Here is a 24,563-nt window from a genome sequence, read left to right as displayed (position 1 = left end):
CAAGGGGTAATCAAAAGAAAACAATATCACATTTCCTGGGAAGTTATACTTGGTTCTGCCTTAAGGGAAAGCGATCTGCCTCAAAGAGCCGCTTCTGATTCCCAGCACTGACCGCCTTTCCCTCAGTCCTAATTCTGCCAGCAGTTTTCCACTCAGCCACAAGTGATGCTCCTGCGAAACCCGGGAGACTGCTTGATTTGTCCTCATGGGACTAACACGTTAGAACTCGTAAACTTGAATTTCTGATCTTACCCAAGTGCAACGATTTGCAGGACTCCAACCCTGAGTATCAGAGGCTGTTTGAGGGAGAGGACAGCAGTAAATGCACAGAACCCCACCATCATACGTTTGACTCCCCACCTGGTCCAAAGTAGCTCCAAATCTGTCAAGAGAATCACCACCACCGTTCCTACTTCAGTCAGAACAGCTTTTATAGATTGCATTGTAGCTGAACATTTCATTTGAAAAAAGGGCTCTGCTGCTTTAAAAGATATTTGGAAACTAATGTTCTGAGCCCAATGGAATCCTGAGTCCTTGTTTTCCTCTCATAAGCACAGGAAACCAGGCCAGCAGGGCCCTGGGAGCCAGTACAGCTGGAGGTGATTAGCTATCATCTGCAGTCAACAACAGAGAGGGGAGAGGGGAAAGCTGAAGGAGGATCCTTTTTCTGGAAAGAATGTAGCTAGGAAATGGAAACTGTGGCAAGAAAATGTGGTTTCAGTTTATGACCCCTGAATGGAAACTTCATTATAGCAAACATGTTACTGCCCTCATCTGGGACCTGGCGCCACTACCATGGAATGGGATGAGACATTGGCTAGGGCCACTCTGGTTAGAAAGTGCATGGCACTTGCATGGTAAGGCCACTGAGCCAAGTGGCACGAAGGGGCACTTAGGTATCAGATGAATGGATAAATACCGTGTGGCTCTTAACACACATTAGATAGCTAAGTACTATAAAATATACACCAGGAGATATAACAGCTCAAACATAATAGAAGCTTATTTCTCATGTGCCCAATGGTTCTGGGCAGGTGAACAGCTCAGCAAGATAGCTCTCTCTCCAATTTCCAGGAACCCACGCTGATGGAGGTTCTATAATCAACACACAACTTCCAAAGTCATCCTGGGAATTGTCTCCATTCCCCCAGCCAGAAAGCGGAAAGAGCATAGAGGACCGCCCATGGGGGATTTTATGAGCTGGGCAGGCGTAGAAGCAAAGCACATCATTGCCACCCATTTCATCAACAAGAACTGCCCAAATGGTGCCCCGAGTGCAAGGAAGCTGGGAAACGAGTTGGCCGAGCTCTTTGCCCGTGACAACTCTGTGCTACAGAAGGGGAAGGATAAATTGTGATGGAATCTATTTCTAAAACTGAAATTGTATGTTATAAATGAATGGTATCTTTTATTAAGATTTTATTTCTTTGAGACAGAGAAAGCAGAAGCAGGGAGGAGAGTCAGAGTGAGAGGGAGAAGTAGGTTCCCCACTAAGCAGAGCCCGAGGTGGGACATCCCAGGACCATGACCTGAGCTGAAGGCAGACACCCAGCCAACTGAGCCACCCAGGCACCCTAAAAGAATGGTTTCCTAAGCATTGCAGGATTAGAAACATCATTTGTCCCCAAATCAAAACTTCAGTAAGTGCCATTAAAAAAAATTTCTGAATTACCATTGTTAAAGGAGAAAAATGGCTGTTACGTAAAAATCAGGTGTTCCTATATGTGGTTCCAGTTAGCCTACTAGATCTCTTGCTTTTAAAATGACTAGTTATCTAAATGCAATCTGATAAATCCAAGAAGTTAAAAGTTATACCTTGACACTGAGAGAATGTGTTCCCATTTTACATAATTCAGAAATATTCAAGGTACTTTGTTATGGCGGAGATAATTGTTAATAAATTACGCATTAATCTGCATAATATTTTAAAGCCAATGCAAATAGTAATATATTAATTTGGAATTGCATTTGACTGCAAGTTGCCAAAAACTAATCGAACAGGCTTCTACAAATCAGAGATTTCTTTCCCTAAGAAAACAAATTCAAAAGCAGTTAGTTGCTGGGGTTGGTTCTACAGTTCAAGAATGTCAACAGATACATGATTATCCTATCCTTGCCTTCATTGCCTGAAAATGGCTGCCTCAGCTCCGGCTATTACATCCACATTCCAGGAAGGAAATAGGATTGACAAGGAGAAAGGGTCAGTCATGCCTGGGGCAAGATAGCAAAATTTTCCCGAAATCACAAGCAGACTTCCCCACTTCTGTCTTAATAACAAGAACTGTGTCACATAACCATCTATAACTTCAAGAAAGCTATTTTTAGCCAGTCATTGCTGTCCTGAACAAAATCTTGGTTCTGTTAATAAGGGCAAAAGGAACAGTAGATATAGGGTAGCAGCAAGCAGCATTTGCTTTTCCACTTCTGCCGGTTTCCATCATTCCTTAGTAGCTAACACTGTTCAGTTGTTTAAGATCCTCCTAACCTCAAAAATATCTGAATTTATAACTTGAAAATTCACAGACAGGAAGTATTTGAAAGTAGTCTTCAGCTTCACAAAGACTACATATTTTTACCCATTCACCTCTATATTCTAGAGGTCATGCTAAGCAAACTCTCCGGATACTTACTGATAAACTATGTTGCCAAGTGTTTGACTTAGCTCTATCCAGCAGAATGAGTAATTATTCAGGTGGGGCCCCTCCAGGTGGACAAAGTATAAACAAAGGTGTGTACTTTGTGGTCAGAAGGTTGCTTACTAGCTAAAATATGATTCACTGAGTCACCTGGGTGGCTCAGTCAGTTAAGTGTCTGCCTCAGGTCATGATCTCGGGGTCCTGGGATTGAACTCCATGTTGGTCTCCCTGCTCAGCAGGGAGCCAACTTATGCCCCTCTCCCCTTGTGCTTGGACGTGCTCTCTCTCCTTCAAATTAATAAAAAAAATTTTAATTGATTTATTAAACTGGCTGTGGGGATTAGGCTGAACTCCGTTTTGTACTCTAGGATGTATTATGGCTGCAGGAGGAAGGGAACAGTTCACACTTACGGCACACTTCCCACACATCATACCAAGTGTTTTCTACTCTCGGGGTGTTTAGGATCCAATGTTATCACCCTCTTTTTAAGAGAGGAAACTAAAGTTCAGAGGGACAGTCACTTGCCCCATGTTGCCCAAATAACAGAGTTGGAATTCAATTCGAAGTCAGCCTAACTTCAACCCCTAACTCCCAAAGTGTCCTAGCTCTGCAAGTGGCATACAGTGAGTAGCCCTGGCAAAACCATGTTCTTCCCTCTGGTGGGAAGTTGAGGCTCTGCTGCCTCAACTGTCCAGCAGCTCTTTTTCAGAGTTAGAGCTGAATGCATTCTTTTATTATTATTATTAAAGATTTTATTTATTTGACAGATCACAAGTAGGCAGAGAGGCAGGCAGAGAGTGATGGGGGCCGGGGTGGGGGGACAGGCCCCCCCATGGAGCAGAGAGCCCCATGCGGGCCAATCCCAGGACCCTGGGACCACAACCTGAGGCGAAGGCAGAGGCCCAACCCACCAAGCAACCCAGGGGCCCCGCATTCTTAATATTATTGCTCTGGCCCCAGTTCTGAGCTTCATTTAGGTTCTGGCTTTCATGAACCCATGATTATTTTGTTGTTGCTTGAAGATTTTTTTTTTTCTTTAATTTTTTTGAGAGAGAGAGAGCACAGGGGGGTTGGGGGAGCTGTGGGGCAGAGGGAGAATCAGATTCCTTCCTGAATGGGAAGCCGGACAGGGAACTTGATCTCAGGACCCTGGGTCATGACCTGAGCTGAAGGTGGATGTTTAACTGACTGAGTCACCCAAGCATCCCACGAACCCATGATTATTTAGATCAGTTAGAAGACAATTTATTCAGCTAGAGCTTTTTTTTCTTTTCCAGCTACATTCTCCATACGAAAGATAATGGGACCACTAGACTGTGTCCAGTTCTCAGCACCACGTTTACAAACCACTTGTGGAAATGACAGTTTTCTGACCGGACGAACTTTCAAACTCTTTACCTTGATTTGTGTTGTGACTATATTAAAGTGTGGCTTTGAGTGGTCATGTCCCACCCAAAATTATTTATGTGGTAAATAATGACCATGTACTTAATATCTTCAGAACAGAGCATTGGATTTCACCACTTTGTGTTAGGCGCCTGTTTAAAGAAACAATCTAGAAATCCATTTTTTGTGGATTCTTTAAAGTTCATGTTAATGCTCGTTTTAGAACTGGGGGTTTGAGTTCGTGCCCAGCTCCACCAACTCTTTATTGCAGGGATCTAGTATATGTGCTGCCGAAGCGAGCACTCATTGCAGGGATCTATTCCCACTGACTATGACCCTGCCGGCAGGAACCCTTCCTGCGTGTTACGGCTGCACGTCGCCTGGGCCTGGACACAGCACAGACTAGTTTCTTGACACATAAACATTCATCAAGTAGATAAATGGAATCCTCAAGTAATAAAGCAGCAGTTGAGAACCAACAAACGTGTCACAGTCTACATAGTTCTTTTCCATAGAAATATACTTGTGACCTAATGGGGCTCTTTCTGTACTACCGCAATGGCATTCTTGGAGTCAAACGTGCTACCATTGCGCCACGAGGTCACCGCAATGGCATTCTTAATTGTCGTGCATATGCCACAATAATCATTCCCATCATATTAACCCACAGGTTCTCGGGAAAACTTACAAATTAAAATTATAAAGCACTAAATCTCAGACAATATACTTTCTTACACATTTCAAAACTTACAAATAAAAATAGAGAAAAATGGAACTAAGTCGAGTCCCACATTATATAGGAAGTTGTATGAGAAAGGCAGCACTTCAAATCAGAAAAGATGAATGATTCAATTTATGATGTTGGATCAATTAGCCATAAAAAATTAGATTCTTAACACACCACACAAAAATGTAGATGCATAATGGAATAACCATTTACATATTTAGTTCATAAAAGTCATAGGAAAATATATGGGAAATATTTTTAATAATGTAAGAAGAGAGGGGGATGGGTTTTGCCTATGCCAGACAGTACACACAGCAGAGGGTAAATTTGTTGAGCAAACCCCCAAACAGAACTTCATGCAAATACATTCTCAAAAAGAAATACTTTCACAATTCAGAATCCACACAAAAACATCAACATTCTAACATTTCACAGGCACCAAGGTCAAAAAGCATTTTTAAAAAGACTAATAAAGCTGAATATGTAGAAAATACAAAGCTTCTATATGACAAAAGACATAGGAAAACAAAAAAGATTGAAAGTAGGTAAAATGTTGACAAAACAGGACAAAGGGTCATTATTTATTATGTGTTACAATGTATCAATCAACAAGGAAAGCAAATAGCAAGGCAAGCAAAGGAAATGAATAGGCAAGTGATCATGAAAAATACTCTACTTCAGTCATAATTTTTTAAATGCAATCTTAAATGAGATATTTTCACAAATCAGAATTGATCATTCTTCAGACTGGTGCAGCTGTGGGAAGCCAGCTCCATTCGGTCACTGCAGTACATCATCGGACAGTGGCCTGCCCAACATTTTCATGTGAGGTTGGCCTGACATTTCAAGTTGTAGGAAGTGATCCTCTAAAAATACTTGCACAACAGTTCGGGTACTTGCAGCAGCATTATAATACCAATAAGTTCAAAGCTATCTAAATGTCCACAAATAAGGAATGGTTTAATAAATTACAGTCCTTCTATGCAATGGAATACTTCTGTGAAGCCACTGTTCTAAAGAATGAGGTAGATCAACAAAAACTGACAAGATTCTCCATACTCTGTCATTAAATGACTTATGAAACAGTATATATAGAATGATCTCAATGTTTCTTAAAATGATATAACAAACAAAAATTAGAAGGCTATACATGTGCTTATCATTAGAGAGTGAAAATATGGGGTATTCACATTTTAACCTTAAGTGGTCATTAATTCCCTCTACACAGTATTACATCTATAATCCCAAAAGAATTCCAAGCCCTTAAAAAATAACAACCGTTTTTGACATGACCACATTTTTTTATGAGCGCTGTATGCAGTGGGAGGTGACATCTAATCCAGAATGACTTCGCATAACAACAGGGGTTAATCTTCACTGCACGGGAAGACAAGAACACACACAGCAGCCAGTAGATGTATTGAGCAATGCCCCCCCCCAAAAAAACTCCCTGAAGTAAGTGAAATACGTTTTCAAAAATGGATCCAATGACAATTCACAAACCACACGAAAATATAAATATTCAAATATTCCCACAGGCCCTGCCAATGAGATCCACACATCAGCTCTGCACTGTCTTTACTGGCCGCTGAGGAAGACGGAGACCGGGCAGGCCAGCAACCCTTACTAGGTACAAGAGGAGATGTGGCCCGATGGCTCAAGAGCTGTGTGGAGATGCATCGGCACCGAAGGTCCAGGAGTTAAGGCAACTTCTTCATTCACCTCCAAGAAAGCACTGGTCTCTTTGAGAGAAGCAGATTTCTTTTTGTGGCAGCCTTCTGCACAACCTGTGTCCTTTTTTCTGTGTTCACTCTTCAGTCTCCTCTTGTACATCTTGTATGCTGGGTGTTAAAACATGCAAGTGTTGAAAAATCACTTCAGCAAAGACTGTAATGTAGTGATATTGTGTACTTTGGGGCCCTGTTTGCTTTGGGTCTCATATGTGTAAACACACAGAAATGAAGGGGGAAAAGAGATGAAAATGGGGTTCTAGTTCCAAAAGGCAACATAAGCAGGACGCCTGAGTGGTTCAGTCGGTTAAACATGTGTCTTTGGCTCAGGTAGGTCATGATCCCTGGCACCTAGGATTGAGTCCCGAATCAGGGTCTCTGCTCAGAGGAGAGGCTGCTTTTCCATCTGCTTCTGCCTCTCTCCCCTGCTCATGCTTGCACGCCCTCTCTGTCTCCCTCTCCTCTCTCTCAAATAAAGAAATAAAATTTTTAAAAAAAAACGAAGAAGACAACATAAGCAGATCCTAAACTCATCGCCTCCCATAGACACACTAAGTTTCTCTGGGGGAAAAAACCTTAAAACAGTCAGAACGACCCCATAACATCAGACAGAAGGAGGGAAACCACGTGAAAGTGGGTAGGAAAGACTGAGATGAAATCTCACCATAATCCTCACCCAGACAAGGCCACCCACATCAGGAAGGAACTCAAAACATGGACCTTCTCCCTCAGAAGCCAAGGACTCATACCCCAGATTAGGCACCCCAGCTTTTAATACAGGCGTCTGAGAAACAAGCCCGCAAAACATCTGGCTTTTAAGACCAATGGGTCTGGAGCACATGAGAACTACAGATCTGTGGTGAATGGAGGAACTGCAAACCAACTGTCCTGCCCCAGGACCCAGCACAGGAACAGCCCCTTGAAAAATGCCCAGAACTTTATGTGGAAGAGACTCATTTCCTCATTTTACAGCATCGGACTGAGGTGGAGGAAAAGAAACAGACATCTAGGTCCAGGAAGAGAGTTCCATAATAAGACAAACTCAAAGAGAGGCATACCAAGACACATTATAATTAAAATGTTAAAAGTTAAAGACAAGAGAGAATCATAAAAGCAGCAAGAGAAAAACAACTTCCCCCTTGCATACAAAGGGAACCCCATAAGGCAATCCACAGATTTTTCAGCAGAAACTTCGCAGGCCAGAAGGAATGTCATGATACATTCAAAGTGCTGAAAGGAAAAAAACTTCCAATGAGGAACACTCTACCCTGCAGAATTATCATTCAGAAGCAGAGGTGAGGTAAAGAGTTTTCCAGACAAGCAAAATCTAAAGGAGTTCATCAACACTTACAAGAAATATTAAAGGGATGTCCTTAAGCTGAAAAGAAAGGGTGTGAACTAGTAACGAGAAAACATATGAAAGTATAAATCTCACTGGTAAAGATAAACATACAGAAAAGTAGTGAATTAATCACTTATAGAGCTAGTATGAAGGTTAAAAGACAAAAGTTGTAAAACTAATCAAAGTAATTAATTAAGAAATACACAAAATAAAAAGATGTAAAATATGACCTCAAAAAAAAAAATGGAGGGGGAATAAAAATGTAGGGCTTTAGAATGTGTTCAAACTTAGGTTGTTACCAACTTAAAATAGACTGTTATAAATACAAGTTGTTACATATAAGCCTCATGGTAACCACCAAGCAGAAATCTACAGTAGATACACAAAAAAGGAGAAAGGAGTCGAAACAGACCGCTAAAGAAAGTCATCAAACCACAGAGGAGAAGAAAGGAACAGAAGAAGAAAGGACCTAGAAAGAGCCAGAAAACAATGTCAATGTCAGTAACTGCATGCCCAGTTACTTTAAATGTAAATGGACTAAAGTCTCTGAACAAAAGATTAAAGAGTGGCTGAGTAGATTAAAAAACAAGACCCATTTCTATGAAGCCCACAGGAGACTCACTTAAGATTTAAGGACACACTGAAAAAGTGAAATGATGGAGAAAGATGTTTCATGCAAGTAGAAAACAAAAGAAAGCTGGGGTAGCTATACTCACATCGAACAAAATACACTTTAAAACAAAACCTGGGGCGCCTGGGTGGCTCAGTGGGTTAAGCCGCTGCCTTAGGCTCAGGTCATGATCTCAGGGTCCTGGGATCGAGTCCCGCATCAGGCTCTCTGCTCAGCAGGGAGCCTGCTTCCCTCTCTCTCTCTGCCTGCCTCTCTGTCTACTTGTGATCTCTCTCTGTCAAATAAATAAATAAAATCTTTAAAAAAAAAAAAAACAAACAAACCTGTAGGGGTGCCTGGGTGGCTCAGTGGGTTAAACCTCTGCTTTTGCTCAGGTCATGATCTCAGGGTCCTGGGATTGAGCCCAGCGTGGGGCTCTCTGCTTGGCAGGGAGCTTGCTTCCCTCCTCTCTCTCTGCCTGTCTTTCTGCCTACTTGTGATCTCTGTCAAATAAATAAATAAAATCTTAAAAAAAAAAAAAAACCTGTAAAGAGAGACAAGGGCATTCCCTAATGGCAAAGGGGTCAATCCAACAAGAGGATATAACACTTATATATATGCACACAACATAGGAACACCTAAATATATAAAGCAAATATTACAGACCTAAAGGGAGAAATTATAAGCAATACAATAATAATATGGGTCTTTGATACCCCATTTACATCAATGAATAGAATATCCAGACAGAAAAACAATGAAGAAACATTGGCCTTGAATGACACATTAGACACATGGGCTTAACAGATATATAAAGAACATTCCATCCAAAAACAACAGAATATATATTCTTCTCAAGAGCTCATGGAACAGTCTCCAGGGTAGAGCATATGTTAGGCCACAAAACAAGTCTTAACAAATTTGAAAAGATTAAAATCATAGCTAGTATCTTTTCTGACCACAATGGTACAAAACTAGAAATCAACTGCAAGAAGAAAACTGAAAATTCGCAAATATGTGGAGACTAAACAACATGCTATTGAAAAGCCAATGGGTCAACAAAGAAATGAGAAGTGAAATAAAACACCTAAGACAAAGAAAAATGGAAATACAACATACCAAAGCCAAGCTCATAGAGATAGAGAATAAATAGGTGGTTGCCCGGGGCTGGGGGGTGGGGGTATCAGTGAAGGGAGTCAAAAGGTACGAACGTCCAGTTATCAAATACGTGAGTCATGGGGATGCAATGTACAGCATGGTGTCTGTAGTTGATAATACTGTATTATACAGTTGAAAGTTGCCGAGAGTGTAAGTCTTAAAAGTTCTCATCACAATGAAAAACAACCTCTACATATGGGGCAGAAGTTAACTGGACTCACTGTGGTGATCGTAATATTCACAAATACGAATCATTTGTTGTATACCTGAAACTAATATAATGTATGTCAAGTACACCTTGATAAAAAAAAGGAGGGGGGAACTATGGAGCAGAAGAACTCAGTGTATCAAAATGGCTATTTCTATCTGGAATGGACCATTAGTGATTGAGGTCACGGTCAGCTCCCGCATACATTCTTTCAGGCCACTGGTGGCTCATCTATTCATCTGTTCATTCATTCATTCAGTCAGTCAGTCAGTCAACCAGCAACACCTGTGGAGTGCTTGCTTGCTATGAGTCAGGTGCTCCCCTGAGTGCTGAGAGATAGCTGGGAACAAGCCTGACATGTTCCTTCCTTCACAATCGCACTAAAGAGAAGAAATTAAAACTTAGATCTAAGACCAGTGAGTTTTACTCTGTGAAAATTTCTCTTTTATTTTGTGATCAATTTAAACCCCAAGTATTCCTTATGTTGAGTGTTACATCAGCAATCAGTGTATAATCAGTCATATCAGTATCAATGGGTATAACTCGGACCCTGTCTCCTGATAAAAACAGTGAAAATTACAATGGCCCAAGAGGAAAATATATGTGTGTGTACATACTGACGTCTTTTTTTTTAAAAGACTTATTTATTTACTTGGGGGGGGGGGAATAAGCAGAGGGAATCTTCAAGCAGACTCCCTGCTGAGAGCAGTGCCTGAAACGGGGCTCAATCTCCCAACCCTGAGACCATGACCTGAGCCAAAACCAAGAGTCAGGATGCTTAACTGACTGAGCCACCCAGGTGCCCTCATTGATATCTTTTTAAATTTACTTTCTGTGAACCCACCTAAGGACTGACTCTAAAATGACGTATATTTGGCTGTATGGATTTTTATATATCCCATACATAGGATACCTGTATATACAAGTGTGGTAATTCAATATCTGTTTATGTTTCATATTTCATTGCTGGAAAATGTTTCACAACCATTCAGCACAATTCTTAGTCACAGAAGCATTGTGAAATAACTTGGCATTTGGAAGACTTCATGGCTGTTGATGAAACATAACAAATGTCATTTTGAAGATAAATTATTGCTCCTGGAAACTTATCAACTCCTAGAATCCAAGTTCTAATAGTACACTGTTTTTTGTGAAGCGTGTTTGTTTATAAGTTTACTTTCACATATTTTAATATTTTTGCTATGAAAGCAAAGGAATGTGTTTGTGCACTTCGTTTTCCCAAAAATAATGGCAGGCTAACAATGTACCACGAGAGCAGCACATGCATGTTCAGACTGAAAAAGAAGTTAGTAAACCGGACTGACGATTTTCAACCAAATCTACCTAATGGGGGCTCTCCTCACCTGCAACAATGAGAAATCCATCCAATAGCTGGAAGAGTCCATAGGCCAATGGGAAACTAAGCATCTGGACCAACTGCTTGGTGGTGAAAGACAGCTGGAGCATGGTGACGCACATCTGGATATTCTGAGCTCCAGTTTCTAAGGAAATTGTCCTGCACCTACCAAGGAAAGCATTTTTCAAAAGTTACTAGCAATAAGGACGCTTCTTAAATTTTTCTCTTCTAGGGACGCCTGGGTGGCTCAGTTGGTTAAGCAGCTGCCTTCGGCTCAGGTCATGATCCCGGCATCCTGGGATCGAGTCCCACATTGGGCTTCTTGCTCCGCAGGGAGCCTGCTTCTCCCGCTGACTCTGCCTGCCACTCTGTCTGCCTGTGCTCGCTCTCGCTCGCTCTCTCTCTGACAAATAAATAAATAAAATCTTTAAAAAAAAATTTTTTTTTCTCTTCTATATAGCAGTAAATGTAAGCTATGAGGTTAGGCCACTAAAAGTGTTTACTCATTTAATAATTATTTGCTGAGTGTGTCTGCTCTGCAGGCGGCCTTCCTTGAGAGGCACTTCGGAGCAGGACCCTAGGAACCTGCCTGAGGAGTCTGGGTGGAAAGATATGATCGACACACAGGAAAGGTCCAGTAACAACACAAGACAAAATATGATCGTGGGTCAGGGAGATGCTATAAAAATTCAGAAAAGTGGCATAAATGGTTAGAGAGGCCTTTAAAAAGGCAAAGACAGATGAAACAGTGATGGTGGGAGAGCCACTGAACGTAGGACGGTGGCCACAGTTAACGTTCTAGGGACAGGTATGAGCTGTGCCTACTAGGAGGCAGTACATGTGCCGTAAGCCAGTCTGCGTGGAGTGAGGATTGGAATGGAAAGGTGAATTAGAGATATGAAACAGTAGGAATGAAATAAAACTTGAAGGTAAACATAAAAACCCTAAAAAAAAAAAAAGAACCATAAAAACCATAAATGAAAGCCAATGTCTAAAACCACCTGTCTAAAATTCTTTGGTGAAAGAGTTTAGGAACACAATTTTTCTTCTTTCTACTTTCCTGCAGTTTTCTAATTGCAAAAAGAGAGAGAGAAAGAGATAAGCCTCACTTGAAAAAGAAAAATCAGGAGGGAGTAAAAGGAAGACATTAGCAGGACATCATGGGTTGGGTTAAGCAGTTTCATCTGTCTTCAGTTTATAAAGGGGGACTTTGGGCTTCTATAGATGGAAGTGAAGAGAGGAAAGAGGTGTTTCAGAATATAAACCAGCATCTCTCTACAAGCTGGTTTGGAATATGGAGGTAACCAGAGAAGGTATAATGTGGGCATGAAAATACTGGTACAGGGCAAGTTCTGCAGCTCTTTTTTTATTTGTGCTTACTCTCTGGCTTGCTTTGCTTTGCTTTCTTTAGACCACTCTCCTTTCAGACCCTACCAATTACTTGAGATGATTAAGCTGCACAGCTGGACCTCAAACCTGGACCATTCACAAGGCAAATGCAGTATATCAATCTGATCCTTCTCTAGCCATCACGTATGAAAAAAACAAGATTGTTAACTACATTTGGCCATAGGAATACTTCCTCCCCAGATTCAGTTATATTTCAACCACTCAGCGGTCTGTGTTCCTCATTATTGGCTTTGCAAAAAACCCCAGTTCAATTCCTAACTCCGCCACATTCTGGCTCTATGAACTTGGTCACGTTACTTAATGTCTTGAAGGATTCGCTCATCTGTAGAATGAGAGTACTAATAATAACTACTTCTCAGGCTTGTAGTAAAAAGTAAATGAGATACCACAGACAGAGTCTTACCCTGTACCTGGGATAATCTTATATGTTCCCCAAGTAGACTAAAAAGAGATTTCCACTACAAAATAAAAATCAAAATGCATACCACTTTCCATTCTCTTTCACTTAAATCTATCTTTGAAGCTTTTTCATCTCCCAAACTCCACCTCTGAAGTTCAACCACCTAGTTCACTTTTCTTCAGTTATTCTTTTTCGACTTCAGAACTGGTACATACTTATTGGAAACCTCGGGAAATATACCCCCAAAATTAATAAACTAAAATTACTCTTAATCCTACTACTCAAAATTAATCAGTATTAGCATATGGTGTATTTCTTCCAGTATTTTTCCATGCATAAAATTCTTTTGCTTTCTTCCACAAAATGGGAATGAAAATGTGTCCCATTTTCTATTCTCTTTTAAATTTATCTTTTTAAGTATTTTCCAAAAGCATTAAAATTGATGCATCATATTCCATCACATAGACACACCATGAATTAAGTATCTCCCTATTGTTAGGTATTTAATTGTTTCTATTTTTAGATTTATAAATAACATTGCAATTAACATCCTTGCACATCAATATTCGTGTGCTTATGTGAGAGTCTTAGCTTCAGGACGGATTTCTAGAAGTAAAATCACTGAGTGCACAGCTATAAATATGTATAAGGCTATTGATATGACTAAATTGCCTTCCGGCGAGTTTTTGACAATTTATGTTCCCTCCAACACTGTATGTTAATACTCATCTATAGATATAACAACATGGAGTATTACCATTTTTAATATTTCACAAATTTATAAATTATATGCCCCAACTTGTAATGATAATATGTCAGATAAATTCCTTTCTCATGTCTCCAGTTTGTCCTTTCTCCCCTTGTCCCTTAGAACTAGCACTTTTATAGAATTTGGCATAAGTTGTAGATAAATGTTTCATCTCTTGAATTTTGCTCATACTCTAGAATGATCTCTATATTTAATGAGACCATCTCACCCGTATCTGACTACTAGAGTAAGAAGAGAAATGTGTCCAGATTCCAACACACAGTGTTAACACCCCAATCCTAATTTCACAGATTACAACTTCCCATCAATCTGGCCTTTACTCTCATTTACGTAAGAACTACCATGATCTTTTCACCTCTCTGCGTTGAGTTATCCTGTTCCATCCACCTTGTAAGTCAAAACTCCTGACACAGCCAGGCAGCAAAGCCTGCCAGTGGCTGACTGTTTACTTTATCCTCCTCCAAAAAAGGGTAGGGATCATTGAACTGTACCTCTGCCAAGACTGGTGGGCAAGAAGTGCCAGCAGAAAGCCCGTGACATGGCCAATCAAAGGGAAGATGAAACTGATGGTCAGAAGAGTGATGTCTGAATTCCAAGATCCTTTTGCCAACACCACACCAGCAACTGCGACCACCACAAGGAGGACCCCACCAACAATGGCCCCAATCTAAAGCAAACCAATAAAATACATGTAAACATTATGGTCTTTTAGTTCTATTCTGAAAAGTCCATCACTGTTCTAAGAAGCCAGGAACCTAGGTGTTTTGGAACAAAGAGGGGACTTACCACCAAATCCAATCTCATTTTACGGAAAAGAAACAAAAGCTCCAAACTGGTCAACTGACTTGGCTAAGCTGGAAATTGGTGAGGCTTGACACAATCTAAGCCTTATTTTATGTATTGTTTGCCTTGAAGTAGAGGATTTTGCCAGAAGGAATGGGTAGTGAAGATTTTCATGGATAGGACAAACTCATGAGACAAGTGAAATCTGGCAATAAGTCTCCAATACCCCACTACAGGCACTTCTCAGATCCTTCACTGGTAACCTCTTGTCTGAGGTCTGCCCGGCCCTGCCATCTGCCACTCTCTTCCCATCACCCCCTTGACTGCCAGTGGCTCCTTTCTTGATCCCTGCCCTTCTCTCCTCCAAGTGAAATGCACCCATTCTTTACTAGACAATCTGGGCTGACGTCAATGTAACATAAAAACTAAGAGAAGCCTCTTTCCTCTCCCAAATGAATACTGTCCTTCCTTGTGTTGCTCAGCAAAAACAAGAAACCAACAAAAAGGAATTTCCAATAGTTTGAGTTTTAGATCAGAGAGAAAGAAAGCCAGACCCAGAATATTTGGAGGAAATTAGGACTTGGACAAGCTCCCATTCATACCATGTAGACAACAAAGTATGTAGACAACCTAGTACAGCGTCAACTGGGATTTGAAATGTTTTGAGGTGTGGAAGAAGGTGGTCACGGGGAGCAGAACAAAGCCAAAACAAACCAATGCACTGTAGACCTGCTCCAAGATTATTTTTACTGCTCAACAGAAAGACAGACTGGGCCACTGCTTAATGAGAAGATGCTAGAACACACAAAGAAGTCCTCTGATTGTCAGAATCTCTCTTTGTCTTTCCATCATAAAAGGATTTCAAGTTTAAAAATTTACCAAGAGAAATTTGTTCAGAAAATATGTCATATCTAAAATTAACAAAGGACCAAGAGCAGAAAATGAAACTGTATCAAAATGATTAACTTATCCTAGTTTTCTACTAAGATGCGCCAGAATATTTTTGCATATTATTAAATATTTTTTGCCACGCAGCCTATGAAATAGGCAAAAGAAAGGGGTTTTAAATCTGCTCTTTACATACAATAAATGTCACGTACAGAAAATGTACGTGATTTCTCCATTGACACTAAGGGACTAACGGAGGATCTGGAAACACCAAAATCAACAAAACAGAGTACGTGATAGTACTTTAACAGAAATAGAGTATTTGAAAAGTAAGAGGTTCCCATGCTCACACTCGGTCCTCTTGTTTTGCAAACAAAATTATAGCATACACAACCGCGCTGGCCATTCTCTCCCACTGAAATAACAGTCTCCCACTCAAATGCAATCCAAATGTGCAACACTGAAGCCTTCCTCCAGCTCTCTGTCTGGTTGTCAACCCCTCTTCCCCACTTCATCTCACTGGAAGAATCGTGGGAGTTGTTCCATCTTGTGCCGAAAGGAGAAAGCAGCAGCGGCTGGTGTGGGTACGTGGAGAGGGATGTGGGGCTACACGGCAAAAACGAAATCATAAATCCCGAACTCAAATGAACTGATATGTATTCACTCAACCTCCAATTAGCCCCAAATGTCCGTTTCTCTGGAAATGTAAAATGTAGGTAGGGCACCGTAAAAATCTTCATAAAGCAGTACACGATGCAATCTTACATCTTCCAAAATGATTCATACTTGGAAAAATCAAAAACATCCTAGGTTGTTGACACGTTTGTTGAGAATGCCTCAACATTTTTTAAAGCTATTCTTATATTTTTAAAAGTCATTTTTAGGTATTTTCAAAAGTTATTTTGGAGATCTTTTTCACACAAGGACATGTGCCTATTCCTCCAGCAGACAGAGGACGATGCTGGGAAGTCAAGAAGAGGGAGGAGGTTCTAGTTGCCATCACTCCATGGCCAGACTCCTCAGTGCATTCTGCATAATTTCACTTTGACAGTTGTTCACGTGGTCAGCAGCCCTTGTTTGTGTGCACAAACTACAACCTCGGAAGCTTCTTCGGAAATGCTTCTGAAACCCCCCCCCCTCACTTTTTCATGGAAACACCCATACTCTTCACCCTGGGCCTCCACCCCTGCACACTTGACCAGCATTGACCTCAACAGCACCCGTGTGGAGCCTGGTAAAGACATGCGCTCTGGGTTCTCTCTGGCCACACACACGCCATAGCTTTATAGTCACTAAAGCAGGAGTCCCACACTTGCCAGTGTGTCCTAAGCCTCAGTGTGTGGGCCGAAGGAAATGACAGAGCATGGCTGACAAGAGCGGAAGAAATAGGGAGGCTAGATCCAAAACACAGGACAGGTAAGGAAAATTGCTGGGGGTAGGGCTGTATCCGACTGGCCCGTCTGTTCCAGTTACTGTCTCCATCCGTCTTTCCAGTCTCTGCATGTAAGGATGCATTTATCACCATCGGGAGCTGCTTACCTTGAGAATGATTTTGGATTGCTTAGGCCACCTGTAATTCACATAGATTCCGAAGGCCACAGGGATGGTCAGGCACACAAGGGTGATTCCTGGGAAGAAGAAAAATCCATCAGACAGTATCCCCCTCCCCTGGAGTGCCCAGTCCTCAACCATGTCTATTTACATTAGATAAAGGCTTTAATTAAGGCTGCATTTTATTTCTGGATCTGCCTCCATATGTAAAGAACGGGGAAAAAAACCTCTGGAAGACCATGTTTGAAGGGTATACATTATGACTGAATGCCACTGTTCATGTCCCATCATTTCCCTCTCAAAATCCCTCTGATGACAATGTGGAATTTTAGAGACAACCAGAAATGTAAAAGTTAGAAAACAGGAGGAGTCAGCAAACTTCTTTGATTGCTACGCAGGGGGTCACCCCTCTATGACCACAGCTCCTATTTCCCCATTTAAAGCCAACAGATCATCTGTTTCACAAAGTAAAGAATACCTATTGCAGATATAAAAACAGCATCTGTTCCACATACCAAAACAATTTCTCATATTCTGCAAGTGTAGCCAAGTAACCCAAAGGTGGGCGGGGAAAAAATGCCTTTTAATTAGCGCAAGTGAATAAAAGCATTGAAGGCAGGCTCCGCAGAGCAGAGATCCACTTGCTTCCAAATCTGGCCAAATGCCTGCAAAACTGACTGCAAAGTTATATGAGTTGCTCCTAATATGTTGGGTTTTGTTCACAAGTGCCTTTTAGAGTATATTATCTAAATGGAATACGTAAACAACTTACTAATTAGAAAAAGTTGTGCATAAAATTATGATTTCCAATATTCACTCAAATTTTACAAATTCAGTGGGCTCCAGTGGTGAGGGGAACATGGCTCTATTTGTGTTTTTGAACTGTGGGCCCTGGGCTGTAAAGCTCTCCAAGTGATTACTTGAGACTCCAGACAAGACAGTTTTAAGAATCACAGTTTCAGCCAATTCTCCAAAGACTCTGAGCAAAGGAGAATAACCAGATTATTTCACTAAGGTTTTCTTCCCAGCCTAGTAAGTCGACTGAGATCTCTAGAAAAAGTTAAGAGTTTGGGGCACGGGGTGGCTCAGTCTTTAAGCATCTGTTTTTGGCTCAGATCATGATCCCAGGGTCCTGGGATCGAGGCCGGTGTCGGGTGTCCCACTCTGCTGGAAGCCTGCTTCTCCCTCTCCCACTCCCCCTGCTTGTGTTCCCTCTCACTCTCTGTCAAATAAATATGTAAAGTTTTTTGTTTTTTTGTTTTTTTTTTGGACAGAGAGAGAGAGAGAGCTCAAGTAGGCAGAGAGGCAGGCAGAGAGAAAAGGGGGATCAGGCTCCCTGTTGAGCAGAGAGCCTGATGTGGGGCTTGATCCCAGGACCCTGAGATCATGACCTGAGCCAAAGGCAGAGACTTTAACCCACTGAGCCACCCAGATGCCCCTAAAATCTTTTTAAAATGGGGGACAGAGTTTAATGAGAAATGACGGTCTTGAAAGCAGCTATGGAAGAAATATGGGTATGGTTGTAGCATGAGGATACGCTCTAATAATAGAAAGGAATCATTCATGTTAGATCAGTAAAAATGTCAAGGCTCACAGGCCATGTGAAAAGTGGAGTTTTGGGAAGTAAGGTCTCATTAGACCCACTGTGATCCAGTTAACCTTTGGATCCTAACAAGACCAATGGCTTTGCAGTGCACTATATAAGTGTGTTTTTAATAAGTAACTTCTCTTTCTTTATTTTCAGATGGGAACTCTTGTAAGGTTAAAAGCTTGGATTTTGCCATCAGATCCCTGAGTCAGAATTCAATTCTTCACTCAAACTTGGTAAGATTACTTACCAGATTACTTACTTACAAGCACAAACTTGGTAAGACTATTTAACAGATTCTATGATCCTAAAAACCTAGAAAGTGGAACCAGTCATAGAATCTATATAGAAGTGCTAGAGAACGTGTTCATTTAGAAACCCACAGAGAGGACACGCATAACAAACGCCAGCTCTTATCATTCCCATCACCATTACTATTACTATTCCGTTCCATCAGCCCCATACAGACCTATGTTCTGATACGGGATGGTAAGATTTTGCTCAAGATTCCAGGACAAGGTGTAGACATACAGGCAGAGCGGCATCATTCCCAGAGCGGCCACTGTGGAACAGGTTGTCATGGTGATGCTGAAAGTGAAATTAAAATGATGTTTAAGAGAAGAAGTTTGAGGGTTGCCTGGCTTGCTCAGTCAGTGGAGCGTGTGACTCTTGATCTCAGGGTCATGAGTTCAAGCCCCACACCGGGCATGGAGCCTACTTTAAAAAAAAAAAAAAGGAAGAGTTTGAAACAATGAATTTAAGTCCTGACCAAAAGCAACACCCAGGGCCTTTGAGATTACGTGGGGCAGTTACTTGAAGCTCACTCCTGTCTTGTGATTCAACAAATGACAGCTGTATTTGTGGTCTAGAAAGACATTTCCAGCAGTATTTGATTCTCCTCCATCAACCCATATTTATTTGAGAACCTACTTGTCCTCAGTGTTCTGGTAGGTACCATAAGGGTTTTTGTTGTTGTTGTTGTTTTTGCTTTATACAGTTTTTTTCTATTGAGCTACAATTCATAATGCATAAAATGCATTGTTTTAAGTGTTTTAATATATTCACAAGATGTGCAACATTCTCTATTTCCATAATTTTTTACCAACCCAAAGAGAAACCCCCTCAGCTGCTGCTCCTCATGCTCTGCTTTTCCTAGTCCCCGGCAACCAGTAATCCGCTTTCTGTCTTTATCGGATTTCCCATTCTTGACCTTTCATATGAATACTGTCATACAATATATGGCCTTTTTTGTGTGTCTGGCCTCTTTCACTTAGCATAATGTTTTTGAGCTTCAGCCACATTTTTTTCTTTTTTTAAATTTTATTTATTTGAGAGAGATCACAAGTAGGCAGAGAGGCAGGCAGAGAGAGAGGAGGAAGCAGGCTCTCCGCAGAGCAGAGAGCCCGATGCAGGGCTCGATCCCAGGACCCTGAGATCATGACCAGAGCCGAAGGCAGAGGCTTTAACCCACTGAGCCATCCGGGTGCCCCTCAGCCACATTTTAGCATGTATCAGCACGCCATTCCTTTTCATGTTAGAGTAATAGTCTATTGTGTGGGTGGACCACATTGTTGCTGCCCTTCCATTAACTGAGAGACATTTGAGGAGTTTCCAATTTGGGGTTATTATGAATAATGCAGCTATGAATATATGTGCCCAATTTTTTGTGCAGACATGAATTCAGTTCTCTCAGGTGGATACCAGGAGTGGAACTGCTGGATCACAGCTGAACTTGCTCAGGAAATGCTATTTCCAAAGCAGCTGCACCGTTTTTCACACCTGCCATCCATCCATGAAGGTGCCCTGTTAAAAATGCTTGCCTTAGGAACACCTGGTGGCTCAGTCGGTTGAGCATCCGACTCTTGGCTTCGGCTCAGGTCACGATCTCATGGGTCCTGGGAACAAGCCCCGTGCAGAGCTCCACATTCAGCAGCTGTCTGCTTGGATATTCTCTCCCTCTCCTGCTTTCGCTGTTCTCTTTCTCTCAAATAAGTAAATCTTTTTTTTAAATGTTTGTATTTTTAGAAGTTTGCATATTCATAAGAAATACTGGTCTGTAGCTTTGTGCTTGCATAATTTCTTTGTCTAATTTTGCTATCATGAAATGGAAATAGGGCAAGTCTGCCACAAGGCTAAGCATTTGCCCAGCATGAAGTGTTATAAATATCTGTCAGAAGAAGTTACCCAAACACCGCATGCACCAAGATTCCAAGGAACAGAAAAGGGATCCCCCCAGCACAGATTCTCAGACAGAACAAGCTGGACAGAGCCAGAGAATTTGCAGAACCATAGCAAGAAAGAATTGATGTGGGATGCTAGACTCAGAAGTCGGCTTTGAATTCTAATGTTGTATAATCCCATGATTAGAAACAGGAATTGGAGTGGTGAGTTGCAATCGAAAGTATGATTTCTGGACTCCAAAATGGTGCTGTAGTTGACAAAAGAACTGATCACTTAGCATCAACCTGGCGGGGAGGGGGGTACTCATTAAGTTAGGGATGACAACAGGACATGCATCAGAAATATCCTGGGTGGGCAAAGGAAAACTCAGGACCACAGCTGCTGCCAGCACTAGACTTGGGAATCTGGCCATCATGGGAAGTGAAATGTAGGTGCAGGAGCTGAATGAACCAAACCCAAACAGCCTGACCACAGCCACGCCACACAGCTTTACCGGGAAAACAAATGACAATAATCAGAACAGAGTTTTGGTCTTTGTTAAACAAAGCTGGAATTATTGCTTTTTTTTTTTTTTAAGATTTTATTTATGTATTTGACAGAGAGAGATACAGTGAGAGAGGGAACAGAGGCAGAGGGAGAAGGAGAGGGAGAAGCAGGCTTCCCGCCAAGCTGGGAGCCCGATGTGGGGCTCCATCCCAGGACCCTGGGATCAGGACCTGAGCCAAAGGCAGACGCTTAATGACTGAGCCACCCAGCCGCCCTGAAGCTGGAATAATTTCTGATAGACAATTCATTTCTCTTTGCTGTGACTGAGATTGTTTCCAAGTGAAAAGGATAACAAATTTAGTACTGTGAGTCTTGAGGATTTGCAAGTACATTAATATATAGGAGTAAAAATCCTTTAGTTTAGAACCTTTGAAGACCCTTTTTCCTTTTTTTTCTTTTTCTTTTTTAAGAAGACAGGGAGGGGCAGAGTGAGTGGGAAGGAGAGAATAAGCAGGCTCCATGCCCAGTGTTGAGCCCATGTGGGGCTCGATCTCACGACCCTGAGATCATGACCCATAAAAACTCTTGACTACTACAGTTTTATTGCATCATACGGAATGCTATTGCTTCATAAATTTATAATATGTTGTTTCTATTTTTTCCAAATATATAAAGCCTTATTTCTCTAAGTCTACATTTCTTAACTGGAGAACAGGAATTAGTCACACAGTAAAATGCACAGCTTCGTACAAGGAGGAAAGCATGCATAATGAGAGACCAGGGGCTCGAGGAGCAGACCCCCTACTCTGGACAGGGGTGAGGGAGGGGAGCCACGGTGCATGTAGAGAAAGGGCAGAGGAGTGGACGGAGAGCTAGGAGAACATGCTTCTTGATAGCTGAGAAAAAAGAGCCATTGAATGAAAGCTAAATGCCAGCAGAAGATCAAAAAGGATGAGAGCCCAAGAAGTGGATTTGGGACATCCAACCTTACCCCAGTTTTTTGTGCCTCCACCTCAGAACCATCCTTTCCTCCTTCACCCCTGCTCCCAACTCCCAAGCATGGGCTGTCCTTTGTCCCCCTCTGGGTGATGGAACCAGTGAAAGAGTCAGGAAAATTAGGGGAACTAGGTAAATAGAAATCAGATGTCCTTCAGGCCAATATTTTTTAATTGCAGGGCAAAATTACACAACCTGTCTAAGCACGTACAAACTGTCTCTAGACAGTTAATGCTGCTCTGTTTGATGAGGTGAGGCAAATAGAGCATCACATAACACAACCCGGGGAATAGGGCTAGAGTCTGTCCACCTCAACTCCAGATCCAGGAGTCTGGAAACCTTTGAAGAGTCATTGTTTGAGGGCTCACCGTGGACTGCCTTGCGCAGAGTACACGCCCACTCTGCATCGGGGACACAAATGGCCAAGAGACTGAGAGGCACACCACTTCCCAGCCCACCTCGGGAGCCCACCTTTATGGGAAACTGATTAGCACGGCTCCCAGTCTGAAGAGTCAGGAATTTTTCTATCAGATTCTACATTGAGGGGCTTTGCTGTAAATATAGTACGATGCATACATGGCTTGGGGATATCGAAAGCATTTTCCGCCCAAACCTGGCTGGCCATGGGCTTATCCTTTCCTCAGGGCTGCGGTGTAGCTCTCTGCACTAAGAACGTTCATCCTGGAGGAACAGCTGGCACTGCCCTCTAGACATTTTTATTGGCCTTACCTCATATACCATCCCCTACACCAGTGCTTGTTACCTATCCATGTGTGGCAGACTGGCTAACTGTGAGTTGCTTGAGGACAAGGACCTTATTGGCTTTGAATCTGGCAGCCTCGTGCTTTGGCACATTGGAGGAGCTCTTTAAATAATTACTGAATAAATGTAGGAATCAAAGAATGAACCAATGTGTCAGTACATTGGTGCTAGGACAATGCTCTCTCTGCCTTCCTTCTATGTCATGTATCTGAAAGTGAACCTTGAAAATCTTGGTGAAATGATCCCTTTACACTGAATTGCAGTGGCAAACATCTCAGTAGTAATCCAGAAAAAGAGAGATTTTCTACTAAATAACTAAAATCAAGCTTTTTCAATTACAAATGTAAATAACATTTTAAGGAGCAAATATTTAGCTGATTGGTACCCTTTTCAGAACTCCAGACTTAGGGGGCACCTGGGTGGCTCAGTCAGTTAAGTGTCTGCCTTCGGCTCAGGTCATGATCTCAGGTCCTGGATTGAGCCCCCTCTGGGGCTGCCTACTCAGCAAGGAGACTGCGTCCCCCCTCTCCCTCTGCATCTCACCTCCCCCCCCCACACTCATGCTTTCTCTCTGTGTCTCTCAAATAAATAAAATCTTTAAAAAATTTTTTAATTAAAAAAAAAAGAAACCCAGACCTAGGTAATTCACAAGTGATTGTATATTTCCCTTCTCTTATTTCTTTTAATCAGTCCTTCTATTTTCTTTTTTAGTTTTTTGTTTCCTTAAGTTTTTCTTTTACACACTCCTATTTTATAGTTCCTTGTTCAATGAATTTAGGCTTTTTCTTTCTTCTTTCTTTTTAGCTTTGTTTTTTTCTTTTTAAAGCAATCACACAGTACACCTTACTCTGCAGCTTGGTTGCTTTTTTCCTCCCCTCAATCATAGATATCACTTCGGGGCAATACATGTAGCTTAAATTCTTTCACTTAAAGAATGCAGAGTACACCGTAATCGAAATATACCATGTCTTCAATCACTTCATCAGTGATGAATAAATTGCTTTGAGTGCTTTTTCACTATAAACAAAGTTATGATAAACATTCTTATATGAATTTCACTTGAAATAATTCTTTTATTTCTGTAGAATAGATTCCTCAGAACAGAATTGCTATGTCAAAGGTCTGTTTTTTATTTCAATAGATACCACCATATTATTTTCCAAAAAGACTGTTACTTTCACAATCTTGCCCAGTACTGGATACAATCAATCCCTTTTAATTCTCATGAGAACATTGAAAAATACACCTGTTAAGGTGCCTGGGTGGTTCAGTTGGTTAAGTGACTGCCTTTGGCTCAGTTCATGATCCTGGAATTCCAGGATCCAGTCCTGCATCTGGCTCCCTGCTCAGTGGGGAGTCTGCTTCTCCCTCTGACCCTCCCCCCTCTCATGCTTTCTCTCTTTCATTCTCTCTCTTGAATAAATAAATAAAATCTTAAAAAACAAAACAAACGAACAAAAAAAAAACAGAAAAATACACCTGTTATTTTATTATATATGTGACCCTCTATGAGCTTGTGCTTTCTTTCATACTTACTGACCTCTTGGATGTCCTCTGTAAACAGCTTTGTTTGTCTGACTTTTTCTTCTCTGCT

At 41.5% G+C, this 24,563-nt stretch overlaps 1 protein-coding gene across 2 annotated transcripts in view; it reads right to left on the bottom strand.

Annotated features, from left to right (window-relative positions):
* Positions 1-4,858: 4,858 nt before the first annotated feature.
* Positions 4,859-24,563, bottom strand: part of SLC10A6 (solute carrier family 10 member 6) — a 47,398-nt gene continuing 27,693 nt past the window's right edge. For both annotated transcript variants that reach the window (XM_044224582.1, XM_044224581.1), the window contains exons 3-7: positions 19,014-19,132; positions 16,945-17,033; positions 14,226-14,401; positions 11,163-11,320; positions 4,859-6,591 (exon numbers count right to left, since the gene is read on the bottom strand). In XM_044224582.1, the coding sequence (XP_044080517.1) occupies positions 6,377-6,591; positions 11,163-11,320; positions 14,226-14,401; positions 16,945-17,033; positions 19,014-19,132 (757 nt within the window). In that variant the 3' untranslated portion in view covers positions 4,859-6,376. The remainder of the gene's footprint in view (positions 6,592-11,162; positions 11,321-14,225; positions 14,402-16,944; positions 17,034-19,013; positions 19,133-24,563) is intronic.

Source organism: Neovison vison, chromosome 11 (assembly GCF_020171115.1).
Source record: "Neovison vison isolate M4711 chromosome 11, ASM_NN_V1, whole genome shotgun sequence".
NCBI classification, from domain to species: Eukaryota; Metazoa; Chordata; class Mammalia; order Carnivora; family Mustelidae; genus Neogale; species Neogale vison.
The sequence above is the reverse complement of the archived record's forward strand: the minus strand, read 5'-3'. Positions and strand labels throughout refer to the sequence as shown.